The following is a 26,970-nucleotide window of genomic DNA, read 5'->3' as shown; positions in this document are numbered from 1 at the left end:
AATGTCAAGGCCTAATTTACTGAGGTATAAATTTACGATACCTATTCAATTTCCCTCTCATGGGTAAGCAGAAAGCATGAGGTACCTAGGTCACAGAAATATGGAGAGGATAAGTGAACTTAAATACATCCCATAACCCAAAATAACCCCACCTACCATTCTATACAGCTTTCAACTACAATTAGAAATGTTAGGAAATGACACTATTGATGACCTTTGAAGTTTTCCTTTAATTCTGAAGTTCCGGGTCCTATATTGCTGTATGCAGGTCTACTGCTGTAAAGCAATCAAAACACTGTGTAACAATTGTTCCACTAGTTGAATTTACTGAACCTACACAGAGCACTCAGCCTTTCCCAGGTCTAAGACCTGAAAATATCTTTACAAACGTGGGCTGCGTCAAGAGATGGCGCAGAAAACCTACCTGGTTAACCTTGCACACAACATACCATATTCAGCTCATGTTTAACTAGTGAGACCAGACCTAAAAAATGGCAGGAGAGGGTCCTGTCACTCCAAGGCTGTCAAAAAAAAGGTACCTGAGTCTTGAAGAAGTGAGTATTAAAATGACTTAACGTTCAAGACAAACATAAATAAATGCAAATAATATCCAAAGATTTGCCAATTTTTAACAATCTTAACATGAAGGTAGTCCAAATTTTGACCTATTTTAACACAAAACTAGTCATACATAAATTGCTTAACAATTTTGTCTGGCTACAACGAAATTCTTATAATTAATAATGTAAATAAGCATGTATGTATTTTTACAAATTCAGTAAGTCCAATGGAGATTACAGATAAAATTAATTATAAGGGCCTGGTATCTAAATCAACCCCAAAGCCTATCCAAATAGGAAGGCTTTTAATCCTAAGCCACCTCAGCTTGATAGAGAACACTCCAAAGCCATCACAAATGTGAGTTTGGCCTTAATATTCAAACAAGCTTACAAGTTTTTAAAACATAGTAATTCACCTTTAAAACAATTTTTATCGCATTTTATACCACCAATATTCACCCATAAGGAAATACGCTGCAAGGTAAACCTTACTTTTTACACATGACACAAAGTTTCTTTGGAGCAGGCTTGTGGGAGAAGGAGGAGAGGCAGGTGGTGGAACAGAAGAGGTGAGCTGAGCCTTTGCGCTGATAAGCTGTCTGTCCCTTCTGCAAAGGCTTTTTGCAGTTTGCACAAGTGACTTTAACGGGTTTAGTGGGTTGCTGTTGGGCAGAAGGCTGGAAGATCTGTTTAGGGAGCGAGGCCACTGGTGATAAAGAATCCACCCCTGGCTGTTTCTGATTTCGGGGAAAGGATGCTGACTGGGAGATCCAAGAATCTAAACAAACAAAACAAAACAAAAACACATACACTGAAATTTATATCAGAGACACAGTTTTAACTTTCCATTCTGTCCAAGTTTCAGACATTGATAAGGCGCAGTATAGCAGAGAGGTCAAGGGCACAAACTTTGGAGTCAGAATTGATGGCTGAAATTCAGGCTCCATTACCTACTAGACTGGGAAGTTACTAACCCTGTGCCTAACTCTTCTTTAAACTGGAAATGGTAACTTTAAATGAGATAGTACATGGTTTATAAACCAGTGACTGGCACATATGCAGCACTAAAAAATATTAGCCATTAGTTACTAAACAGGAAGAATTTACAAAATATTACTTTAAGCGAGGAACACATACATCAACATAAATATCTAATAAAATCTTTCCCAACCAGAACCTTTGACAAATACAATATAGCTTGGATAAAGTTTACAAATGACTATATTCAGAACATCTTTCTAGGGCTTCCCTGGTGGTGCAGTGGTTGAGAGTCCACCTGCCGATGCAGGGGACACGGGTTCGTGCCCCGGTCCAAGAGGATCCCACATGCCGTGGAGCGGCTGGGCCTGTGAGCCATGGCCGTTGGGCCTGCGCATCCAGAGCCTGTGCTGAGAGGCCACGGCAGTGAGAGGCCCGTGTACCGCAAAAACAAACAAACAAACAAACAAACAAACAAAAAATCTTTCTAGGGACTTCCCTGGTGGTCCAGCGGTTAAGACTCCACGCTTCCAATGCAAGGGGTTCAGGTTCGATCCCTGGTCGGAAAACTAAGATTCCCACATGCCACGTGGTGCAGCCAAAAAATTTAAAAAAAAAAACACCTTTCTAAGAACAGCTTTTCCATATACATGTTTCATTCCATGGCTTCTAAGTATACCACATGATGTCAAAGAAATTAGAGTGTTATACAGAAGTGGTGACGTTAAGCCAACGTCTAGGGACCAACGCGACATCCCGTTGCTCTACCACTGCCAGCAGCACAGCTTCAACGGCACAGCATTAAGGCCTGGGGAACCGACTGCCAGGGTGCTGAGTTCTCCCTCCTCTCTTTCTTAGTAAGCTTCTTTGGGACTTCACAGGACATCTCCAGCTCACCATACTACTTACTGTTACACAGACTCGCACTACAATACCAATACACCGTAATGTTTTTTCAGTTTGAAACTTTTCATGTTACCACTTCTATTATAATTTCTACTACTTTGGTCTCTTGTAATATTTTTCCTTTCTAGTTTCTTCTGAAATTTGTATTTCCATACAAAAAAGATGCCCTTCCATATGAGAAACAATGTATAAATATATCCAGAGTATGAGAAAATTTCTTTACTACCAAAACCTTGAAGAGGGCAATTTCCTGGTTCTGACCCAGTCCATCAACCTAATGGTTTCAAGGGGTTTCATATACTGCTCTTCAAATTTTACTTTACTCCACAACCCCTCCAAATAAATATATGTTCTATACACAGAGTAAATGGAGTACCTTCTGGAATCCTGTTATCCTGCTATCATCAGGGTAACTGACCTGTTTTAATAAAAGAGGTAAAAATACTAAGGAACACGAAGAAAGCAAATCACTGAAACAACTGGCAATCCCATATTATGAAGGGCCTTAAATCAAAAATTATATTTGAGGACGTCCCTGGTGGTGCAGTGGTTAAAAATCCGCCTGCCAACGCAGGGGACACAGGTTCGATCCCTGGTCCAGGAAGATCCCACATGCCACAGAGCAACTAAAGCCCGTGCACCACAACTACTGAGCCTGCACTCTAGAGCCTGCGAGCCACAACTACTGAGCCCGCATGCCATAACTACTGAAGCCCGTGTGCCTAGAGCCTGTGCTCTGCAACAAGAGAAGCCACCGCAATGAGAAGTCTGCTCACCGCAATGAAGAGTAGGCCCTGCTCGCTGCAACAAGAAAAGCCCCTGCGCAGCAACGAAGACCCAATGCAGCCAAAAATAAATAAATTAATTTAAAAAAATTATATTTGCATACATGTTAGAAGTAATAGCTTTTGCAACATAAATAGTGGCTCCTTAGGATTTTCAAACCTGCAGGCTTGTCATTTGAATATATACTTAAAGGAACCTAGTTAGGGACTTCCCTGGTGGTCCAGTGGGTAAGACTCCCTGCTCCCAATGCAGGGGGCGTGGGTTTGATCCCTGGTCGGGGAACTAGATCCCACATGCATGCCACAGCTAAGAGTCCCCATGCCGCAACTAAATATACCGTGTGCCGCAACTAACACCCGGCAGAGACAGAATAATTTTTTTTAAAAGGAACCTAGTTAAAACTAAAGGCATCTATCTATTAACTTGATTTTGAAAAATGGCAATTTTTCTCAATTTCATGCTAGGCCCTGTATAAATAATGAAATGGCTCCTTTTATCTATGCTTCAGTTCTTACATTCCCCTACTTTCAAATTTTCACCTCCTCCAACATCGAAATACTTTTAGGAATGGAAGAGACTTAATCATTCTCTATTTTATACAACGGACATTAAGGCACAGAGGTTCATTTGCCCAAGTCACCATTAGTCTGAGAGCCAGCAGTATAAACAGCCAAGATGTTATAATTCTCTATGACAAACAAAGCACAAACACACAAGAGCTAATCCATAAAGTCAGGAGCAAGAGGTGTATCTGTCTGGTTTTCTGATGCGTACTTTACATTCCCTGTGTTAAGAGTTTGTGTGAACAGGGGCTTCCCTGGTGGCGCAGTGGTTGAGAGTCCGCCTGCCGATGCAGGGGACACGGGTTCGTGCCCCGGTCCGGGAAGATCCCACATGCCGCGGAGCGGCTGGGCCCGTGAGCCATGGCCGTTGAGCCTGCGCGTCCAGAGCCTGTGCTCCGCAATGGGAGAGGCCACGACAGTGAGAGGCCCACATACCGAAAAAAAATAAAAAAAAAATAAAAGAGTTTGTGTGAAGAGGAACACAATTCTTAATGTGCTTTGACCCAGCAATAGTCCTCAGGTACTACCTATCCCGAGATACATGGATAAGAATATTCCTGAAGAGTTATTTAAATAGTAAAAACTGGAAGTGAACTAAATAGAGAATTAACAAAATCAAACATATACTCTTGATATGGTCAAAAATTCAAGATTATTGTTAGGTATTTAAAGGAGCAGGAGGGCTTCCCCGGTGGCACAGTGGTTGAGAGTCTGCCTGCCGATGCAGGAGACACGGGTTCGTGCCCCGGTCCAGGAGGATCCCACATGCCGCGGAGCGGCTGGGCCCATGAGCCATGGCCGCTGAGCCTGCGCGTCCAGAGCCAGTGCTCCACAACGGGAGAGGCCACGGCAGTGAGAGGCCCACGTACCTCAAAAAATAAATAAATAAATAAAAGAGCAGGAGAAAGGGAAAGTCTGCAAAGCTATACATATATTGCAATCTCAGGTTAGAATTAAATGTTTCTCAACAGTAAGACTGAACGTTATGTTCTTTTTCATACACTTATGTTTTTCATATATTTATAAGACAAAATAGCTATTTTGAAACTAATTTGACTATTATCATGTCTTAAACTTTTATGTGAGGTAGAAGGAAAGACCCTCTAATACACAGCTGATAGCAGTATAAATTGGTAAAAACTTTCCAGAAAGAAGTATCACAATATATTTCCACAACTTAAAAATGTTCATACGATGTCACATACACATATATGCATACAATAACCTACCAACAGATATATATAAATACATACAGGGGGAAAGGATCTTGGAAGACATTAGGAATTTTCAAAACTGAGTAATAAGAAACATATTTCTTTCAAAACACTATAAAGCAGAAAATTTTTACAACCAAAAATCTTTGGAGGGATGGGAGTAGTGAGAGTCTTTGGCCCAGTAACTTCACTTCTAGGAATATAATCTAAGAAATAATCAGAAATTTGAAAAAAAAAAAAATTCATCATAGACCGACAAGAGCAAAAAAGGAAAACAATGTAAAAACTAATTATGGGAATGGTATAACCAAATCCATTGTGCAGTCATTAAAACTTCTGTGTATAAATAACTTTAATGGTATGAGAAAATACAGAGTAATATTAAATGGGGTGAAACGGGAAGCAAAATTACGAAGAACTGCACTTCAACCAAGTTAAGAAATACAAAGGAAAAACACTGAAAGACAACCACTCAAAGTATTAATAACAGTGGTAACCTTTCTTCATCATTTTTTAATTATGGATTTTCCAAACATTCTTCAATAATTAGACATTACTCTCATAACCAAAAGAATAATAAGTATGAAAGGAAAACAACTCGCATTTCACAGAACATTCTATGTGGCTTAGCTTTCAGTCATTCCTTATTATTCTCCACAATCCTAGGTTGATTAAAGTTGCTAAGGAGCCTAAAACGATGCAGCCTGAGAAGGACGGAGAGAAGGCGTGTGAGAGACCGGCAGGCCACACAGAGGCCTGCGGCGGACACAGACACAGCCAGGAAGAGCCACAGAGCTCTTCTCACAGCTGCCACAGAGCAACGATGCCTGCAGAAAATGTTTTCAAGTAGTCAAGAAATTTACCAATCTTTAAATATAAGAAAAAATAACAAAGTGCTAATAAGTAAAAATTATAATCAGACAGGCAGTCAAAATTAAACACAGGAAAAGTAAAAACAAATCTAAATGCAATTATACAACATATTGCTCCTTACATGTGCTATTTATCTTTCTGTTCTCTTTTTACACATTAAAACAATACTATTAAAAATACACTAGCATAGGGCTTCCCTGGTGGCGCAGTGTTTGAGAGTCCGCCTGCCAATGCAGGGGACACGGGTTCAAGTCCTGGTCCAGGAGGATCCCATGTGCTATGGAGCAACTAAGCCCGTGCGCCACAACTACTGCTCCTGCATGCCACAACTACTGAAGCCCTTGTGCCTAGAACCCATGCTCCACAATAAGAGAAGCCACCAAAATGAGAGGCCCGCACGCCGCACCAAAGAGTGGCCCCTGCTCACTGCCAACTGGAGAGGGCCCGCGCACAGCAGCGAAGACACAATGCAGCCAAAAATAAATGAATTAAAAAAAAATACACTAGCATAAAGTCAGTATGTGACAAATAAGATGCCAAATTATTAGACTTTAGTGGTGGTGAATATAAAGAGTATTTTGTTTTACTTCCTTTAGACATTAATGTATCTGATTTTCTAATTATCTACAGAGAAATACTATATACACGGTTTTACATCCCTTATTAGTTAAAATTTCAAACTTAAAAGTCAATAGAATTAATATATCTTACATGAATAAACTAACCAAAGTAGCACCAATTACTACAATAAAAAAAAGAATCCACCAGTGCAAAATCCCTTCCACGGGGCAGAAGCCCCCTCCAGGCTTACCAGGATTGTGATGAGCTGCAGACTCTCCGTTCTGAAATACGTCTCCTGCCACATTCATTCTACCAGGATTAAAAGGTCCTACTGCAGTCTTGGTCTGTGAAGTTAAAGACGGGGTGTATGTTTGCATATTAACACCAAAGTTACTCGACTGCAGTCCGTTAGAGACATCTCCCAAGCTGGTATTCTGCAGTGATGTTACGTGTGTGATCATTAGGTTCATATCTCGCCCGTCAGTATTTTCTAATTGGCCATCACTCACAGAGCTGACACCTGTTTCTAAGGTCGTAACATTAGCAATCTGAATTTCAGAGTCTGGTTCTGTGGTGATACCACTATTACCCATTCCTGCATTTACCTTACTTCTTGAAAAACTGGAAGTGGAGAAATCCACATCATTGGTTCTGTTTTTAGACTCGGGTGGTCTCCGTTCAATAAAATTGGAGGAATTTTTCTCTTGCCCTTGATTTGTTTCCATGTCCTCTTCATCATCGATGACAATTGTCTCACTTACACTTCCCTTCTGAGAAGCCAATTCTTTTGAGGAAGGAAGAATTTTGGAATCATTTCCTTGTAGATCTTCATTTTTTGATGATGTAAATGTTATGGTTCTTTGATCGGCTACCACTGGTGCAGAAGGCGGAGGAGGTTGTACAGGTTCGATAAACACTACATCATCGTCATCTTCCACTGATGAGTTCTGAAATTTACTAGACCTATTCACTAAAGGGTTAGGTGGCCCACTAAATGAATTTCCTACGTCCGTGAGGCTAGCTGCCATGGCCGTCCTCCCCAGCAAAACAGGAGTCTGATCAGTCAGTTCTAATCCTCCTGATGAACCTGTGTCCATGCCAAAGAACCTGTTAAGGAGATGGGGGGAAAAGAAATTTTACAAATGTCACTGTATGGTTTTTGATGTTACTCTAATTCAAAAAATTTCTTAAAGGTACTTTTACTGGTCCAGGAAGATCCCATATGTCACAGAGCAGCTAAGCCCGTGCATCACAACTACTGAACCTGGACTCTAGAGCCCACGAGCCACAACTACTGAGCCCTTGTGCCACAACTACTGAAGCCCAAGCGCCTAGAGCCCATGCCCTGCAACAAGAGAAGCCACTGCAATGAGAAGCCTGTGCACCGCAACGAAGAGCAGACCCCACTCGCCGCACCTAGAGAAAGCCCGCGCGCAGCAATGAAGACCCAACGCAGCCAAAAATAAATAAATTTATTTAAAAAAAAAAAAAAAGGTAAGCTGTCCAAAACCACAGCCAGGAAGTGGGAGAGGTCAGGATGTGAATATTCATAACTACTATATAATATGTGATTAAGTATTAAACAATACAATAATGTAGCACAGCTCTTGTTAATTAAAAAAGGACAGCCATTCAATAGAACAGAAACCAAATCAATATTCAAAATACACAAGTATCAAAAGAAAGAAATATCAAGCCCAAAGTGCCAAGCTAAAATGAGATTTTTTTTTAATTGGAGTATAATTGCTTTACAATGTTACAACGAAGTGAATCAGCTGTATGTATGTCCCTCCCACCCCCACCGCCATCCCACCCATCTAGGTCGACACAGAGCACTGAGCTGAGCTTTTTAAACACAAATGGAGCCGAACTTGTAGTTAACATTCATTTGCCAGAAGGTAGGAAGTATCCTCATCAACAAAAACAATTTTCAGAGGAATGTGGCGTAAATCTACTGAGATTATGGAATGCAAAGGCTTTTAAAGCACGAGTTTTCTCGATCTTGTCCATGTTTTAGTATACCTAAAACAGAAGACAATTTCTGGGGCTTAAGCCACAACTGAATCCACAGTGCCCTCTGGTGGCTGCAAGGTATCCATTCATTCTCCTCACAAGATAACCGTGGAGCAGAGAATAAGACTTTCCTTACTACACGGTTCTCTGCAGTAATCCACTTCCCAAGCAGAATAATTACTCAACCATAACAAGTTATTTTCAAATCCTATACTATAAATAAATTTGGTCACTTCTATATGTCACTGAGAATATGCTTCAACTACCAAATGCTCATTTAGTCCTATAAAGAAAAGAATCTGATTAAAATTGATCATTTCTACCTTATCCAAATAAAATCTATTCCTTTTAGCCACTTTTCTACATTAAGTCAATTCTAATTAGCTATTTAACGTCAAGCAAATAACTACTTCTCTGGGCTTCAATTTTCCCTAGAATAAAAGGGTATAAAAATAGTTCCCAGGGTTTTTCTTATAATTTAAAGAGATAAATAACTGAATGAAAATCAATTAACACAGATAACTCCTAATAACCACCAGGCAGTTTTTGCCTATACCTCAAGATTTCCATAAGTTTCTAATTCATTTTTAAGCTTCCACTCCATTATTGTTATGGACCGAATGCTTGTGCCTCCCCTCAAATTCATATGATGAAATCCTGGCCTCCAACGAGATGGTAGTAAGAGGCGGGGCCTCTGAGCAGTGATTAAGTCAGGAAGGTGGTGCCCTCTTGAGTGGGATTAGTGACCACTTTGTAAAAGACACAGAGAGAGCTCCTCCCCCCCTCCCCCGCCACCATGTGAGGACACAGCAAGATGGCAGCCTGTCTATGACCAGGAACAAGCCCTCACCAGACAACCCCATCGGCAGGAGCCTTGATCATGGACTTCCCAGCCTCCAGAACTCTGAGAAATGAATGTTTGTTGTCTATGGTACTTTTGTTATACTAGCCCAAATGGACTGAGACAATCATCATAAATTATAAATGCTTTCAGCTTTATAATATTTTGATTCTGTGAGAATCAACATAATACTCAATGTTCTCATGAAAAAACAAAGAAAAGGTAGTTAAAAAATAAAATGTTGACATTCATAACAATAAAGTATCAGTAGTTGCTGAGAAAAGCTTATGAACTTTCAAAGAAAATCACAAAGAAAGCATTTCAAAGTGACTCAAGAAAAGCATTCATCACTTTCTCATTAATAAGCTCCAGAGCTTTCTAGGTACCATAAGAGGTACAAAGAAAGCTAAGGTGAATTATTCTCTACTCTAGAGGAAAGGGTATTATTCAACATGTGTTAATGGCACTTGAAATAGTTCTGAGGCAGTATGACAAATTAAAATTTGTAAGAATAAAATTTCTTGGGAATTCCCTGGCAGTCCAGTGGTTAGGACTTGGCACTTTCACTGCGGTGGCCCAGGTTCAATCCCTAGTAAGGGAACTAAGATCCCGCAAGCCACATAGCGTGGCCACAAAATAAAGAAAGAATAAAATTTCTTAATAAAATGGGAAAAATGGGGCTTCCCTGGTGGCGCACTGGTTGCGAGTCCACCTGCCGATACAGGGGACACGGGTTCGTGCCCTGGTCCGGGAGGATCCCACGTGCCACGGAGCGGCTGGGCCCGTGAGACATGGCTGCTGAGCCTGCGCGTCCGGAGCCTGTGCTCCTCAACGGGAGAGGCCACAACAGTGAGAGGCCCGCGTACAATCAATCAATCAATCAATCAATCAATAAAATGGGAAAATGGATTTATAAATATATATATATATATATATATATCAAACCAAAAGATATCATCCAGCTTAATGGGAAATATTAAAATACTATCATTAAAGTCAAGGTTAAGGTAAGGATATTCTTTATTATTACTACACAGCACTGTTCTGGAAGTACCGTCCAATGTAATAACATGAAAAAGGAAGATATAACAATTTGAAATAAGGAAAATTATCATTATATGCAAATTGTATTAGCCTTTATCTCAAAGACTCAAAAAATTTACCTGAAAAACTACTATAGTGAGATACAGACATACCTCAGAGATACTGTGGGTTCAGTTCCAGACCACCACAAGAAAGCAAGTATCGCAGTAAAGTGAGTCACATGCATTTTTTGGTTTCCCAGTGCATATAAAAGTTACATTTACACTATACTGTTGTCTATTAAGTGTGCAACAGCATTATGTCAAACACAAGTACATACCTTAATTTTAAAATGTTAGAAAAATGACACCGATAGACTTGCTCAATACACCTTCAATTTTTAACAAAAAACTTTCAATTTCTAATAAAATGCAATATCTGAGAAGTGCAATGAAACGAGGTATGCCTGTAATTTAGGCAAATGATGGGTATAAACTTAATATGTAGAAATTAATATTAAATTAATTGTATCGTCAACTGGAGACAGAGATAAAATGTTGCTTCCATCAAAAGACCAACTAAATAAGGAGATTAAAAAAAAAAAAAAAGACAAACCCACAAGAACAAGGAGAACAAGGGATAATTCAACGGCACCAAAACTCTGGAAGAGGGAAAGCAAAGGAGCATGACTCATTGTAACCAACTCAACACACCTCAAAAACCCACAGTAAAGAAAGTTTGAAATGACTGGATTACAAATGAAGTTAAACTTATAGTCAACATTCACTTGTCATAAAGTAGGAAGTATCTTGATCAACATAATTTTTAGAAGAATAAGGCAACAGGTCCTCACAGGTCCTTAAAAACAGATGTAGACAGATGTCACCCAAAATGGCAGCATTAGAAGTTCTGGGTATGGGTCCCTTTACCCAAGTAACTAATGAGCTGGACTAGACAGAGGGACTGGAAGCAATCTCTTGGATCTCTGCACCTGACTGGACATTAGGCACCAGGGGAGTGTGTGAAGAAGAGGCTGCTGCTCACTTTAAGTGGGCGAGCATCCCCCATTCCTCCCCCCAGGTCGGCCAAGGGGACAGCACCTGCAGTCCTCTGGGGTCTGGCTGAACACAGGACTGGCAGTGAGGGACTTCCAACAAAATCTGGGATTGTGGCTTGGGCTCCTCTTGGTCTCAGCCCTCTGGGCAGCAGAAGCATTCCCAGTAGCATCTCTCAGATTTAATGAAACACAACCCTGTATAGTGTTCTTTTTCTTTTCTACCAGACATTTACAAAAACTTTTTGTCAGGTCACTAGCTCACCACAGGGGTGATAGAACAGTAACTTCAAGGACACAAGCAACAAGAAATTCACACTCTGCAAAAAAATGTTTAAAAAGTCAAAAATAAACAGCTCCATCCCCAAGGAAAAATCAGCAATCTAAGGAGAATGGGAGAATCAGATATCCAGAGGTATAATATTCTCAGAATGGTATAAACACACAAAGAAACAGAAAAGTATGCCCTATTCACAGGAATAAAAGAATTAGAAACCATCCCTGAGGAATCCCAAATACTGGAGTAACTAGCCAAAAACATTAAATCAGGACTTTCCTGGTGGCCCAGTGGCTAAGACTTTGCGCTCCCAATGCAGGGGGCCCGAGTTCAATCCCTGGTCAGGGAACTAGATCCCGTACACCACAACTAAAAGAGCCCGCATGCTGCAATTAAGACCTCACACAGCCAAGTAAATAAATAAATATTAAAAAAAAACATTAAGTCAACTACCTTAAATACGCTCAATGAGCTAACAGAGAGCATGGACAAAGAATTAAAGGAAATCCAAAAATAAGGTATGAACAAAATGAAAACTATTTTAAACAGATACAAATCATAAAAAGTAACCAAACAGAGACTTCCCTAGCGGTCCAGTGGTTAAGATTCCGCCTGCCAATGCAGGCAACATGGGTTCGAGCCCTGGTCCGGGAAGATCCTACATGCCGCGGAGCAACTAAGCCTGTGCGCCACAACTACTGAGCCCATGTGCCACAGCTACTGAAGCCCATGTGCCTAGAGCCCATGCTCCACAACAAGAGAAGCCACCACAATGAGAAGCCTGCATACCACAACAAAGACCCAACACAGCCATAAATAAATAAATAAATTTATATTAAAAAAAAAAAGATTCCACGCTTCCAATGCAGGGGGCATGGGTTCAATCCCTGGTTGGGGAACTGAGATCCCACAAGCCATGTGGCATGGCCAAAAAAAAAAAAAAAAAGTAACCAAACAGCTGAAGAGGGTGTGGACAAAAGTGAACCCTCCTGCACTGTTGGTGGGAATGTAGATTGGTACAGCCACTGTGGAGAACAGTATGGAGGTTCCTTAGAAAACTAAAAATAGAACCACCATATGAGCCAACAATACCACTCCTGGGCACACATCCGGAAAAGATGAAAACTCTAGGTCAAAAAGATACGTGCACCTCAGTGTTCACAGCAGCACTGTTTACAATAGCTAAGACGTGGAAGCAAGCTAAGTGTCCATCGACAGGTGAATGGATAAAGAAGATGTGGTACATATATGCAATGGAATATTACTCAGCAGGAAGAAAGAATGAAATAATGCCATTTGCAACAACATGGATGGACCCACAGATTCTCATCCTAAGTGAGGGAAGTCAAACAGAGAAAAACAAGTATCACTTGGTATCACTTACTTGTGGAATCTAAAAAAATGATACAAATGAACTTATTTACAAAACAGACCATAGACAGAGAAAATAAACTTATGGTTACCAAAAGGGAAATGGCGGGGGGGGATAAATCAGGAGTTTCGGATTAACAGATACATGCCACTTTTATATATAAAATAGATAAACACTACTTTTATAATAAATACACACTACTTTTATACATAAAATAGATAAACAAGGACCCGCTGTATAGCACAGGGAACTATACTCAATATCTTGTAATAACCTATAATGGAGAATATGAAAAAGAATATATATATGTATAACTGAATCACTTTGCTGTATACCTAAAACTAACACAACATTGTAAATCAACTATACTTCAATTAAAAAAACAAAAAAAGTAGCCAAACAGAAATTCTGGAGATGAAAAATAGCAGAAATGAAAAACTCACTGGAGGGGATCAATAGCAGATCTGAGCAAGCAGAAGAAAGAATCAGTAAACTGAAAGGCAGAATAATTAAAATTATCCAGTCTGAGGAGAAGGAAGAAAAGAATGAAGAAAAATGAACAGAGCCTGAGGGATCTGTGAAACACCACCATGTGCACCAACACATGTAACATAAAAAGAGAAAAAAAGGGACAAAAAATATATTTGAAGACACAATGGCTGTAAACTTCCCAAATATGATGAAGATGAATATACACATCCAAGAAGCTCAACAAACTTCAAGTCTGTTAAGCTCAAAGATAGCCACACCAAGACAGGTAATAATCAAATTGTGGACCCGACAGTAAAAGAGAGTTTTGAAATTAAGAGAGAAGTGACTCATCATATGCAATGGATTCTCAAAAAGATTTGGATCATCAGTATATTTCTCATCCAAAACCATGGAAGCCATGGCATGACATTTAAAAAGGTGAAGAACAACAAAAAAATCTGTCAACCAAGAATTCTATATCCAACAAAAAAACTCCTCCAAAATTAAGGAGAAATTAAGACGTTTCCAGATAAACAAAAGGGAATTTATTACCGGCAGACCTACCCAACATGAAAGACTAAAGAGAATTCTTCAAGCAAAAATAAAAACACACCAGAGAGTAAATTGAAGCCATAAGAAATAAAGAACACAATTGAATATATAAATATAAAGTAAATCAATAGAAAGCCAGTATTAGTGTACTTTTGGTTTATAACTACTTTTTCCCCTATGATTTAAAAGGCAAATGCATAAAACAATAATTATCAATATATGTTAATGAGGGACTTCTCTGGTGGTGCAGTGGTTAAGAATCCGTCTGCCAATGCAGGGGACATGGGTTCGAGCTCCAGTCCAGGAAGACACCACGTGCCACAGAGCAACTAAGCCCATGTGCCACAACTACTGAAGCCCACTCGCTCTAGGGCCCGCGTGCCGCAACTACTGAGCGCACATGCTGCAACTACTGAAGCCTGCGCATCTAGAGCCCGTACTCTGCAACAAGAGGCCACCGCAATGAGAAGCCCACGCACCACAATGAAGAGTAGCCCCCACTCAACACAACTAGAGAAAGCCGGTGTGCAGCAACAAAGATCAAACACAGCCAAACAAATAAAATAAATTAACTTATTTTTTTAAAAAAATTTAAAAGGATCAAAATGATACAGTATCTTTTCTAATCACAATGGAATGGAATTAGAAATAACAGAAGCATAAATGAAAAATCACAAATAGGTAGAAATTAACACACTTAAACAACCAATGAGTCAAAGAAGAAATCACTAGGGAAAGTGAAGAAATACTTTGAAACAAAAACCAAAAACACAACATATCAAAACTTAAGGGATGCAATGAAAGCTGTGCTCAGCAGAAAACTTATTGCTATTAGTGCCTACATTAAAAATCTCAAATCAATAAACAAACTTTACACCTTAAGAAACCAGAAAAAGAGCAAACTAAACTAAAGCTAGTAGAAAAAATGCAGTAATAAAGATGAGTACACAGATAAACAAAACAGAAAGCAGAATAGAAAAAAAAAATAAGTGGTTCCTTGAAAAAATTAAATCTTTAGCTAGACTGACAAAGAAGCAAAATCTCAAATTATTAAAACCAGAAACGAACAGAATTCCCTGGGGTCCAGTGGTTAGGACTTGGCGCTTTCACTGGTCGGGGAACTAAGATGCCACAAGCCATGCGGTGCGGCCAAAAAAAAAGGAAAGTAATTGATATGTGAATAGCAGACCAAAAATAAAAAAGTTTAAAAAAAATCAGAAATGAAAATAAGATATCACTACTGATTTTACAGAAATGAATAAGAGAACATTATGAGCAATTATATGCCAACAAACTGTATAACCAAGATAAAATGGACAAATTCCTAATACAAACTACCAAAACTGACTCAAGAAGAAATATAAATTCTGAGTAGAATTATAACATGCAAAGAGATTGAATCAGTAATCAAAAATCTCCCAACAAAGAAACCAGGACCAGAGGGGTTCACAGGTGAATTCTACCAAACATTTAAAGAAGAATTAACACTGATCATTCTCAAATTCTTCCCAATGATACTATGCTCAACATCATTGGTCATTAGGGAAATGCAAATCAAAACCAGGAAACATGTCACATCCATTAGGATGCCTACTATCAAAACAAACAAAAAGTAACACGTATTAGTGAAGAGAAACTGGTTGGTTGGTTGGTTGGTTGGTTGGTTGGTTGGTTGAAGAAACTTGATCTCTTGTGCACTGCTGATGGGAATGTAAAAAGGTGCAGCAGCTATAGAAAACAGCATGGAGGTTACTCAAGAAATTAAAAATTGAATTACCGTAAGATTCAGCAATCCAACTCTGGGTATACTATATCCAAAATAACTAAAATCAAGATCTCAAAGAGACACTTGCATGTTGATGTTCACAGCAGCATTATTCATAATAGCCAAAAGGTAGATGCAACCAAAAGTTCAGCATTAAAAAGAAAGGAAATCCTGTTATATGCTACAGCAAGGATGTGCCTTGAGATCACTATGCTAAGTGAAAAAAGATAAACACTGTATGATCACACATAAATGATATAATGTATCTCAAGAAGTCAAAAATCATACGAATAGAAAGTAGGGTGGTGCTGAGGAGTAAATGCGGAATTGTTTAATTGTTATAGTTTCGGCTTTTCAAGATGAAAAAGTTCTGGAGATCTGCTGCACAATAATGTGAATATACTTAACACTACTGATCTATACACTTAAAAATGGCCAAGATGATAAATTTTTTTTTTTTTTTTTTTTTTTTTTTTTGCGGTAGGCGGGCCTCTCACTGTTGTGGCCTCTCCCCTTGCGGAGCACAGGCTCCGGACGCACAGGCTCAGTGGCCATGGCTCACGGGCCTAGCCACTCTGCGGCATGTGGGATCTTCCCAGACCGGGGCACGAACCCGTGTCCCCTGCATCAGCAGGCGGACTCTCAACCACTGCGCCACCAGGGAAGCCCCAAGATGATAAATTTTATGCTATGTGTTGTTGTTTTTTTTTTTACCACAGTTAAAAGTAAAAATTTAAAAAAAAACAAAATGAGATACCATTTCACAGCAATGAAGATGGATTTTTTGTTTGTTTGTTTGTTTTATTTTGGCTGTGCCATGCGGCATGTGGGATCTTAGTTCCTCGACAAGGGATCAAACCCATGCCTCCTGTTGTGGAAGCACGAAGTCTTAACCACTGGACCACCAGGAAGTCCCTGAATGTTTAGTTTTGTTTTAATAAATCTATCTATCTATCTATTTATTTATTTATTTATTGGCTGCGTTGGGTCTTTGCTGCTGTGCGCAGGCTTTCTCTAGTTGTGCCAAGTGGGGGCTACTCTTCGTTGTGGTGCACGGGCATCTCCTTGCGGTGGCTTCTCTTGTTGCAGAGTACAGGCTCTAGGTGCACTGGCTTCAAGTAGTTGTGGCATGTTGGCTCAGTAGTTCTGGCACGTGGGCTCTAGAGTGCAGGCTCAGTAGTTGTGGCGCACAGGCTTAGTTGCTCCACGGCATGTGGGATCTCCTGGACCAGGTCTCAAACCCATGCCCCCTGCACTGGCAGGCAGATTCTTAACCACTGCGCCACCAGGGAGGCCCTGGATGTTATTTTTTTAAAAAGGAAAATAACAAGTCCTGGAGAGACATACAAAAATTAGCTATATGTAGAATTAACATATGAGCAGTCAATTCCACGTCTAGATTTATTTATATACATATATACAAAAGAACTGAAAGCCAGGACTCAAATGGATACCAATGTTCACAGCAGTCTTATTCGCAATGACCAAAGGGTAGAATGAGCCCAAGGGCCCATCAACAAATGAATGGATAAACAAAATGTAGGCATACAATGAAATATTATTCAGTCCTAAAAAGGAAAGAAATTCTGATATATGCCACAACATAGATGAACCTTGAAAACATGCTAGGTGAAATAAGCCAGGCATAAAATGGCAAACATTTTAAGATTCTACTTATTTAAGGTACCTACCATAGGCAATTTCATAGAGACAGAAGGTAGAAGAGAGGTCACTAGGAGCTGTGGTAAAGAGGCACCAGGCATTATGTTTAATGAGTATGACGCTTATGTTTGGGAATGATGAAAAGGCTCTGGAAATTAACAGTGGTGATTTTTAAGAAACACTTATGAATATACTTAATACCACTGAACTACACATTTAAAAAAGGTAAAAATGGTAAATTTTATGTTAATACATTTTACCAGAATTTTTTCTGAAAAAAAAAATAGAAGACACCTCTATGGGGGGAAAAAATACCAAACATACAACAATGATTAACTACAAAGGAAATATTTGCGACTCATATCCTAAAAAAATGAAGACAAAGAGGTCCTACAATCAATGAGATAAACCAACAACCAGTGAGAATAAAGGACCAAAAAAAAGTGAACAGAGTTCACAAGAAAAGAAAATACAGATGTCTCTTAAATATATGAAATATTTAAGAGAAATCCAAATTAAAACTCCAATAAACGGCCACCAATTTTCTCCTAACACACTGACAAAAATCAAAAGGTTTAACTGTGTACTCTCATAGTGTAAATCAGTGTAAACTGGTACAACTTCTACTGACAGCAACTCAAAAAAATATTTCTTTGACCAAGCAATTCCACTTCTCGACATTCTTCCTACAGATATATCATCTCATGTTTTTAAGAACAAAATGTAGAAAGGCATTCATTGTAAAGTTAAAAGACTGAAACACCCTAAATGTCTCTCAATAGACAACTGATAAAATGAATGACAATAAAGACAAACAGTGAAACATCAGGCAGCCTTGGAAACAACTGAGGCAGCTCTCAACATACTTCCACACTAATATGGAACCACCTCTCCCATAAAATAAATGCAAGCAAGGCACCTAACAACAGATAAACACACGCACCATGAGCACGCGCACACATGCACAGAATAACTACATAAACAGCCAAGAAAACGACAACAGTGGTTTGCTTCTAAGGAAGAGAACTGTGTGGATGGAGAGGGGGGAAGTCTTCCTTTTTTTTTTTTAACCTTTCTACCCTTTTTACCTTTTAAATTTGGTACCATATGTATCTAATCTGGTATTTAGTTAGGATTTCATTGAATTTAGAGATATTTGAAGACAAAAATATTAATTTTTTTACATTATTGAAGTCTTCCCATCCAGATATATGTAAATCTGTCCATTCTGGTTTTCTCGTATGCCCCTACTGTATTATTTTACAATTTCCTTCATAAAAGTCTTGCATATTCATTATAATTGCTCCTATTTCTTGCAATAGTGAAATGGATTTTTCCCATTACATTATAAAATGTTTACATAGCAAAGAAGCACCATAAAAAAGGTATAAAAATTTACAAAAGATATATAGTTATATATAATATACAATGTGTATATATATTTGTAATCGATATAACAAGAACTGATATCCATACTTTAGAAAGAACATAAATTAAATTGACAAAACTTTAACTATTTGAGAACATCCAGTATTGTCAAGAATGTGGAGAAACTAGTAGAAAGGGTAGTCAGTACTGTGGTCCAGTGGAAGGCAATTAGGCAGTACCTATAAAAACATGTAATATGCACGTACTGACTCAGTAATTCCTGTTCTCCAGAATCTCCCCCAGAGAAAACACACATGAACCCAAAGAAACTACTACACGTATATTTCATGCAGAATTTTATATATAACAAAAAATTCCAAATAGACTAAATGTCTACCAACAGAATAGCTAAACTGTTAAATCCATGTTATGAAGTATCACACAACAGTTTGAAGAGACCTTTACGTACTAACTCAGAAAAATGTTTAAGACATACCACTAAGTGAAAAAAGCAAGTTGCAAAAAGATACATATACATGTTTTTAAAATGCACATATAAATTTACTTTATTACTCTTATAGGTACATGTCAGCATATGCACAAAAAGGATTTGTAGTAATACACACTAAACTGATGCTACCACTAACCTCTGGGGAGTGAGCAAAGGGGACAGGGGTCAGTGACAGATGAACACAGATTACGACCTCTGCATACAACCTCATGCTGCTTACCATCTAGCCACGAAATCATTTTATAACATCTTTATCAGAGATCCACAACAATGCTACTCTGGCTTTAGAAGCTGACAGGAATCATTTAATTAACTAAAAATCCATTCAAGGGTTATGACAGCGTCTGAACAAAAATCTCTTTTGATCTAGTAAATTAATTAATTAATTGATTGATTCAGGTTAGCTCTAGGGCACAGAATTTCTGGGGTAAGGAATAATCTCTTCTTTCCCAGAGGACCAAACTTTAACTGCAATGTACTTTCAAGTAATTTTAACTTTCTTTAGGGATCTCATCCACTCCCATGATTTTAAATAATACCTCAATGTCCCAGAGTCCTTAATTTATCTCAATCAAGATGTTTCAAAGCCCCAAACTGCCTACTCCCTACATCTAGTTATTCAAGCATGCTCTTTCACTCTTTATCTGCCCCTCCTCCAGTCTCTGCCATTTGGGGATCTTATGTGTCTAGCTACTCATACCACAAGTCTGGAGGCCTTAATTTCTTCTCCTTTCTTCACCAACAGCCATGCCATCCCCAATTCCTATCCTACTTCCCAAATAAATCTTGAAACTGTCCACTTTTAACCACCTCTTCTGACACTCCTCTAGCCCTAGAAATTCATCACCATTTTTCTGTTGGATTACTGACGTCACCTACTATATTCCCCAGACTATCTAAAGATCTTTTTAAAAATTAAATCAGACTACATCAATTGCTTCTTCCGTGGCTTTCCAGTCTACTTCCGTTATAAGACTCCTGCCTGATCTGACCCTGCCTTCAGGGCAGGCTCAGTTCCAGCACCACTCTTCCCACCTTGCTCATTAAGCTTCTGCTGAACTAATGCTACCACATGACCCTCTATCATATAGAACTGAGACTTGTGACCTGCTCTAATACACTGATTAGTAGAATTCAAACATTAATCAGCTGAAGACTTTGGCAACATAAGGACAGGGAAGCAATTATCGAAAATGTTGACTGTTGGTAACAATATATATGCAAAATTATTAGTATGATGAGCAGGAAAAATCATCATGGGATTATGGGGGAACTTACACTTTCTATGTCACATACTTCTTTATTACTTGATTGTAAGGGCACATTTTATCTTTATAACCAAAATATTAAGAACTATCCTTTCTGATATGCATACAACTACTCATTTCTGTAGGTCACCGATTACGCTTCATTGTTTACAGTTATTCATTTACATGACAGTCTCCACAAACTGAACACTGAGAATCTACCTAAAAAAATCACATATTATGCATTTCCTAATTGATTTCTTCTTTTTAAGGGTTTTAAAGCCCAGGCTTAGTTTATAAGTTTGTATTTTGTTTCACATGCCAGCAAGAATCCCTGAAGATTCTGGAAAGTGAGTGATGTGATCAGACTGGGCTTTAGGGAAAATTAATCTGGCTGTAGACTGGGGAAAGAAATAGGATGAAAGTGCCTTGTAAATGTAACTCCCACTTTCTAACAAAATGGACTAAGGTCAAAGTACAAAACAAAACAGGAGAGGGCTAAGTACTTTAGGAAATAAAGATACATAAAGGTCTCCATATTTGAATCTAATGAGGGGAAGTGAAGGAGATCATCACAAGTATGAGATAATGTTAAGTTCAAAGTCCCAGAAGTCAATAGAGTTTCAAGGAATATAATAAATTTCAAATCTTACAGAATTAAGACCAAAAAAAGGCACCTAAGATTTGAAAATTAAGTCACTAGTAACCTCAAAACAGCAGATTTGGTATAGTGTTGAGAGTGCAAATCAGTGAGTTTCTTTGGAAAAGTACAGGAAAAGGAAGTTTGGGAAAGGTGCAGAGATTCTGGAAGAGAGAGCATGTTAGCACACTTAAAAGACTAATGAAGGAGCCGTCAAGAGAGAAGGCTGTGAACAGGAACATAATTCCTTCTATCGCATGAGCATTCACTGAGTGTACTATCCCAGTGGTGGCAACAAATTCATGATGTTTGCTCTATATAAATAGGGAAGAACTGTAGCTGCTGTTAATTGAGCACCTACTATTGGCCAATCACATACTCTGTATTATTTTTAACCCACCTCACAGCAATCTCAAGAAAGTAGGCAGTACTATACTTATTTGTCATATGAGTAAATTAAGGCTTAGAGATTAAATGACTTACCAGAGACCACAAGTTGGTAAATGGTGGAGCAAAAATGGTTTTTAACGGTTTTACTGAGGCATAATTTATATAAAATAAAATTTATTTTAAGTGAAATTTGATAATTTTCAGCAAATTTCTTCCATGATCTCACCAAATTCAAAAGTTTAATAAAATCTGGATACGCCTCATATAAGTACAGCAAAATTAGACTTACAACATAGGATGCCTTTTCCAGATACTGTGTGGTAATTTTTCTTTTTTTTAATGCAAAAGAAAGTTAGGAAAGGCAAATGAACACTTAAGTCCAAGAGGAAGATAGGATGAAAACAGCTGGGCAAGGACATCAAGGATGGAAAACGTGATTATACAAATGAAGACAACAAGGAATAGTGGTAGTCAGGAGCTTGTGTCATGGAAGAAAAAGACCAACTTCAACACAAGCTTTGATGGGCAACTAAAACTGTTTGCAGATATAGAATGTAATGACTTCCTGGAAACAGGACTTCACAGTATTAAAACAGACATACAAAAATAAACATAGAAAGTGAGACAATATTCATAGTAATGAAAGTTGTAAAGCTAAAACAAGTTTAATTTTAAAGCGACAAGTTTATATAACTAATTAAAACAAGAGCAAATTTTTCATTACTTCAAAACAAACAAACAGGACTTCCCTGGTGGCACAGTGGTTAAGAATCGCCTGCCAATGCAGGGGACACGGGTTCAATCCTGGTCCAGTGGAGCAACTAAGCCCGTGAGCCACAACTACTGAGCCTGAGCTCTAGAGCCAGTGAGCCACAACTACTGAGCCCGCGTGACACAACTACTGAAGCCCGCACGCCTAGAGCCCGTGCTCTGCAATGAAGAGTAGGCCCCACTTGCCCCAACTAGAGAAAACCCGCGCGCAGCAACAAAGACCCAGCGCAGCCAGAAATTAATTATTTAAAAAAAAAAGAATTTAGGGAAAAAAACAAACATGCAAACATGAACATACAAGAATTCAGATACCACATGAGGGCCAGAAATAATCAAAATAAACTAAAATAATTAAAATAAAACAAGCTTCAAAGAAAAAAATACCAATAGAAATCTAAAACAAAAAGACAAGATAAAAATTTCATTTAACCTAAATTTTCACTTCCACTCTAACATTTCTTTACTTCCACAGAACTGGAAACAAAATTCACTAATCTGATAATCATTGGGGCCACCCCAAATGAGCATTAGCACCAAAGAAACTGCTAGCCAACATTAACAGAACACATCTTTTCTGACTACCTGATATATAATAGATAGTATACGATACACAATTTGTTGAATAAATGATTTCCACAGTGCCCTGATTACCCTGAACTACTCTCAGTCTGGTCCAGCTCAATAGTCCAAGAAACACCACTCTTCCTAGGCAAAAGATATACCTCTTTGAAAAGAATGATTATGAAACTGTTCCAGTATTACAAACTTTCTTTAATGTTTTTAAGTTACAAAACCATAATTTCAGATTAAATTCTTACGATTAATAAAGGAATCTAGGTTACTACAGAAAAAGTCACATATACATGGCACTGCTATAAAGTAAAACAACTGAATAACTTGTTTCATTGTATTAGTCACATTTTATAAACTTTCTTCTGTCTGAAACCTCTAACTGTGCATCACAATTTTACTTAAAATATTTACTTAAAAAGTTTTTCTTTTTTTGGCCATGCTGCGCAGCATGTGGGATCTTACCCCCATCAGGAATCACACCCACAGCCCCTGCAGTTGAAGCACGGAGTCTTAACCACTGGACCGCCAGGGAAGTCCTAAGTATTTTTCTTATCCAATCAAAATGTATAGTTAGAAAACAAAATGTTTATTGCAAGAACTATAACAGATCCTTCCCAAAAATTTTAATGAGGTTGCAACAATTAATCCTATTCCTAGTAAATTTATCTTAAATCACAGTTTAATATCAGAATCACACTAAAATATTTAATAATTTAAGGATAAAATACTTTAAATTCACAAAAACAAATCTGACCTTCAAATTCACTAGGAACAGAGAGAGACAAATATCTAGAACCCTCTGGAGAAGAGAAATCTGACCCTTGGCAGCCTATTGATATTAAAGAGAATGGTTGAAATTCTCTAACAATAATTAGGTAACTCTTCAAGAAAGATAAAAACAAGATCACATTAATAACACAAATATGTGAAAGTTTGTTTTTTTTTTTTTTAAAGCCAGGACTATCAAATATTTATCCTAATATCCAAAGTTTACTCTTGAATCATTTCTTGAAGTAGTAAACATGAACACTTATGGGACACTGATCAAATCAGTAAAAATAAAACCTCCAACAGTCATACCCTTCTTTCAACTTAAAGACCCCAAATTTTTCTTAAATTTTATTACTTGTAATTTTCAACGGACTGCTATGAAGTTAAAAATAAACTAGAACTAAGAACAAATCCCAAACTAGTCATGTGAGCAAGCAATTCAGCAAACCTCTCTACACATTTTAACCCTAGACTTTTCAATAGTTCCCAAAATTTATTCTGCAGTTACAAAGTGCTTCAAGTGTTGTGTAAAACTTGATCCAAAAAATTAATACGTTTAAAAATATGCAATAAAACAACAGATATGCTCAAATGTGCTGTAATCCAACTTTTAACACACTTCAAGATGACCAACTTATCTTGTTACTAAGTTGTGTTTAGTGCTGGCCTTCATAATTCTCTTCTCATTACTATTTTAATAACAGAAACCTAAGATTACAAAAGTGACTTGTTTAAAAAACAGGTTACAGATTAAAAAATTTGCAATTCCAACTACGTAAAACAATTTTCTTGCTGGTAAACAACCAAAATAAAAAATAAAAAACTACAGTTGTTACCCAGAGCCCCATAGTTCAAAATTACTGATTTATCTAAAAGCAACTTTTCTCAGTGACAACTTTATGGTTCTTACATACTGGAGTTGTCCATAAGAACTCTGAGATTTCATTAGCTTTAGAAGTCCTGTTCAGTTCTAAAATCCCAATTCTATGCTCTGACAGGAACAGAAAAAAATTAACCAACTGAAATGAAAAAATGGAAAATGCATGGAATCAATACAATCTCTCTGTGTACTTGTTTCCTAACTTAAAATGCCCTACATAAAATACTGTTAGATAATCCAACGGGAGAAAGCACTTGGGTTTAGGCTCATCTTGCATTGCCTAAAAAAAACACATGCAAGTTGAATAAGCCAAAGTCCTCCTAGAGTAAGTGTTATTCAATATAATAATATATGTGTGAATAATATTGTTAATGGGGCAGACAGACATGAATGCCTAGAAAAAGATATAAAATTTCTAATTATACCACACCTTTTGACAACAAAGATAGAGTTCCGGCATTCATACACATTCTTTCCATCACAGTAATAACACAGCATCTGACTAAAGGTGAAGATTCATTTTGTCTCAAGTACATTAAGTTTAGTTAGGCACTTTTGTACCTCAAACAAGGGCAACATACAATAAAACTTTTAAGGATATGAACACTGTTGTACAAAGATGGTATGTCAAGCTCCATATCCACACACAAGTCTGAAAACATTCGTTGTCAGCATCTGTGTGACATCTGAGTGATTCAGAGATGTCCCACCACATGAGGTACAAAACTCCAGCCCATGAGATTATATAAGCAGAACATGGAAAAGCAGGGACCACTCTCTCTTTCCCTCAACTGTTTAAAAGGACAATGGGAGGAATACATACTATTAAGGATGCATTAAAGAAAGGTACCATAAATATGTGAAGTATTTTTAAATGTCAAAATACTTTTAAGTACATCTAAAAGCACCTAACTCACATTAAGTGTGCAATAAATTTAAGTATAATAAAGAACTTTGATTTAATCAATGTCAATTTAAAATTGTCAGCTTATCTTCATCTTATTGTCTGGCGCATTAAAGCACCATTAGTTGGTGTTTTTAAGTAAAAGACTTTAATTCTGAGCTAAATCATTAAGGAAAACAAGAACTACATCCCTTCAAAAAATGGGGGTGGGGGTCAGGGGGTAGCAGTTGAAAATCCATGTATAGGGAATTCCCTGGCGGTCCAGTAGTTCGGACTCCAAGCTTCCACTGCAAGGGGCACAGGTTTGATCCCTCATGCATGGAAAGAGGGAAGGACGGAAGGAAGGAAGGAAGGAAGGAAGGGGGGAGGGGGGGAGGGAGGAAGAAAAATCCATGTATAACTTATAGTTGGTCCTTCCTATTACTGAGTTCCTCCGTATCCACAGATCCAACTGCCTGCAGATGGTGTAGTACTATTGAAAAAAATCTGGGTATAAGTGGACCAACAATTCAAACCTATGTAGTTCAAGGATCAACTGTATTAGAAAGAACCACGGTTTTCATTGGTATACATGTGTTGACATTACAGGAAAGTCCTGATTATATATTTTGTATGTCCTCATCTCCAAATGTTTACTTAACCAATCGACCTTCCCCCATCAACATCACAAATAAGAACAAAGGAAAAAACTTTATAAAGGTAAATCTTTTGTGAAAATATGGGGTGATAAAATAAGCATTGCCCATCTAGTTGAAAGATCTAATCCTTGATCCATTATATCTGAATGATCTAATGCCTGAAAAGAGCTTTAAACTCATTACAGAAGTTACAGTCATTCAAGTTACAGTATTTAGGAAACAATTATAGATACTAAATTGCACAGACACACTGAAAAAAGAGAATATATTATTTCTGTTTCAAACAGACCCTGTTAGTTTTAAGGCAGTCAAATAATCTAATTGATAACTGTGGTACTATTTTTTTAAAAGGTACTCAGTAAGAGTTAAACATTTCGTATTTGTTTACCCACTGTTCTCCATGAAAACAATATCCGCTGAGAAAATTGTAACCTTCAATTTTTTTTCAGTTTCAATTTCTAAATTTGTAAAACAAGCATATTATACACTTTAAAACAGGACAACACGTGGGACTTCCCTGGCAGTCCAGTGGTTAGAACTCCAAGCTGCCAATGCAGGGGGCGTGGGTTCAATCCCTGGTGGGGGAACTAAGATCCCACATTCCACCCCCGCCCCCTCGTGGCCAAAAACTAAAACAAAATAAAATAAAATAAATAAATAATTTAAAAATAAAACAGGACAACACAGTTGCTGAACTTAGGCCTGTAATCAAACTGGTTAAGTTCAAATCCTTACTTTACCAAATACTACTACCTAGCTATCTGCCTATGCCTCTGTTTCCTCCTCTACGAATTAGGAATAAAAAA

The 26,970-nt window shown here is 38.0% G+C and overlaps 1 protein-coding gene across 6 annotated transcripts in view; it reads right to left on the bottom strand.

The window, feature by feature from the left end:
- The window catches only part of ZMYM2 (zinc finger MYM-type containing 2), an 85,590-nt gene that overhangs the window by 55,953 nt on the left and 2,667 nt on the right, over positions 1 to 26,970 (bottom strand). For 4 of the 6 annotated variants that reach the window (XM_081214934.1, XM_081214937.1, XM_081214935.1 and 1 more), the window contains exons 3-4: positions 6,692 to 7,548; positions 1,053 to 1,338 (exon numbers count right to left, since the gene is read on the bottom strand). In XM_081214934.1, the coding sequence (XP_081071060.1) occupies positions 1,053 to 1,338; positions 6,692 to 7,538 (1,133 nt within the window). In that variant the 5' untranslated portion in view covers positions 7,539 to 7,548. The remainder of the gene's footprint in view (positions 1 to 1,052; positions 1,339 to 6,691; positions 7,549 to 26,970) is intronic. The other 2 variants (XM_081214939.1, XM_081214936.1) reach the window with 1 other exon arrangement.

The sequence above is a fragment of the Mesoplodon bidens genome, assembly GCF_964165515.1.
Source record: "Mesoplodon bidens genome assembly, chromosome: 17".
Lineage (NCBI taxonomy): Eukaryota > Metazoa > Chordata > Mammalia > Artiodactyla > Ziphiidae > Mesoplodon > Mesoplodon bidens.
Note: the sequence above shows the minus strand (reverse complement) of the source record. Positions and strands in the feature narration are given on the sequence as shown.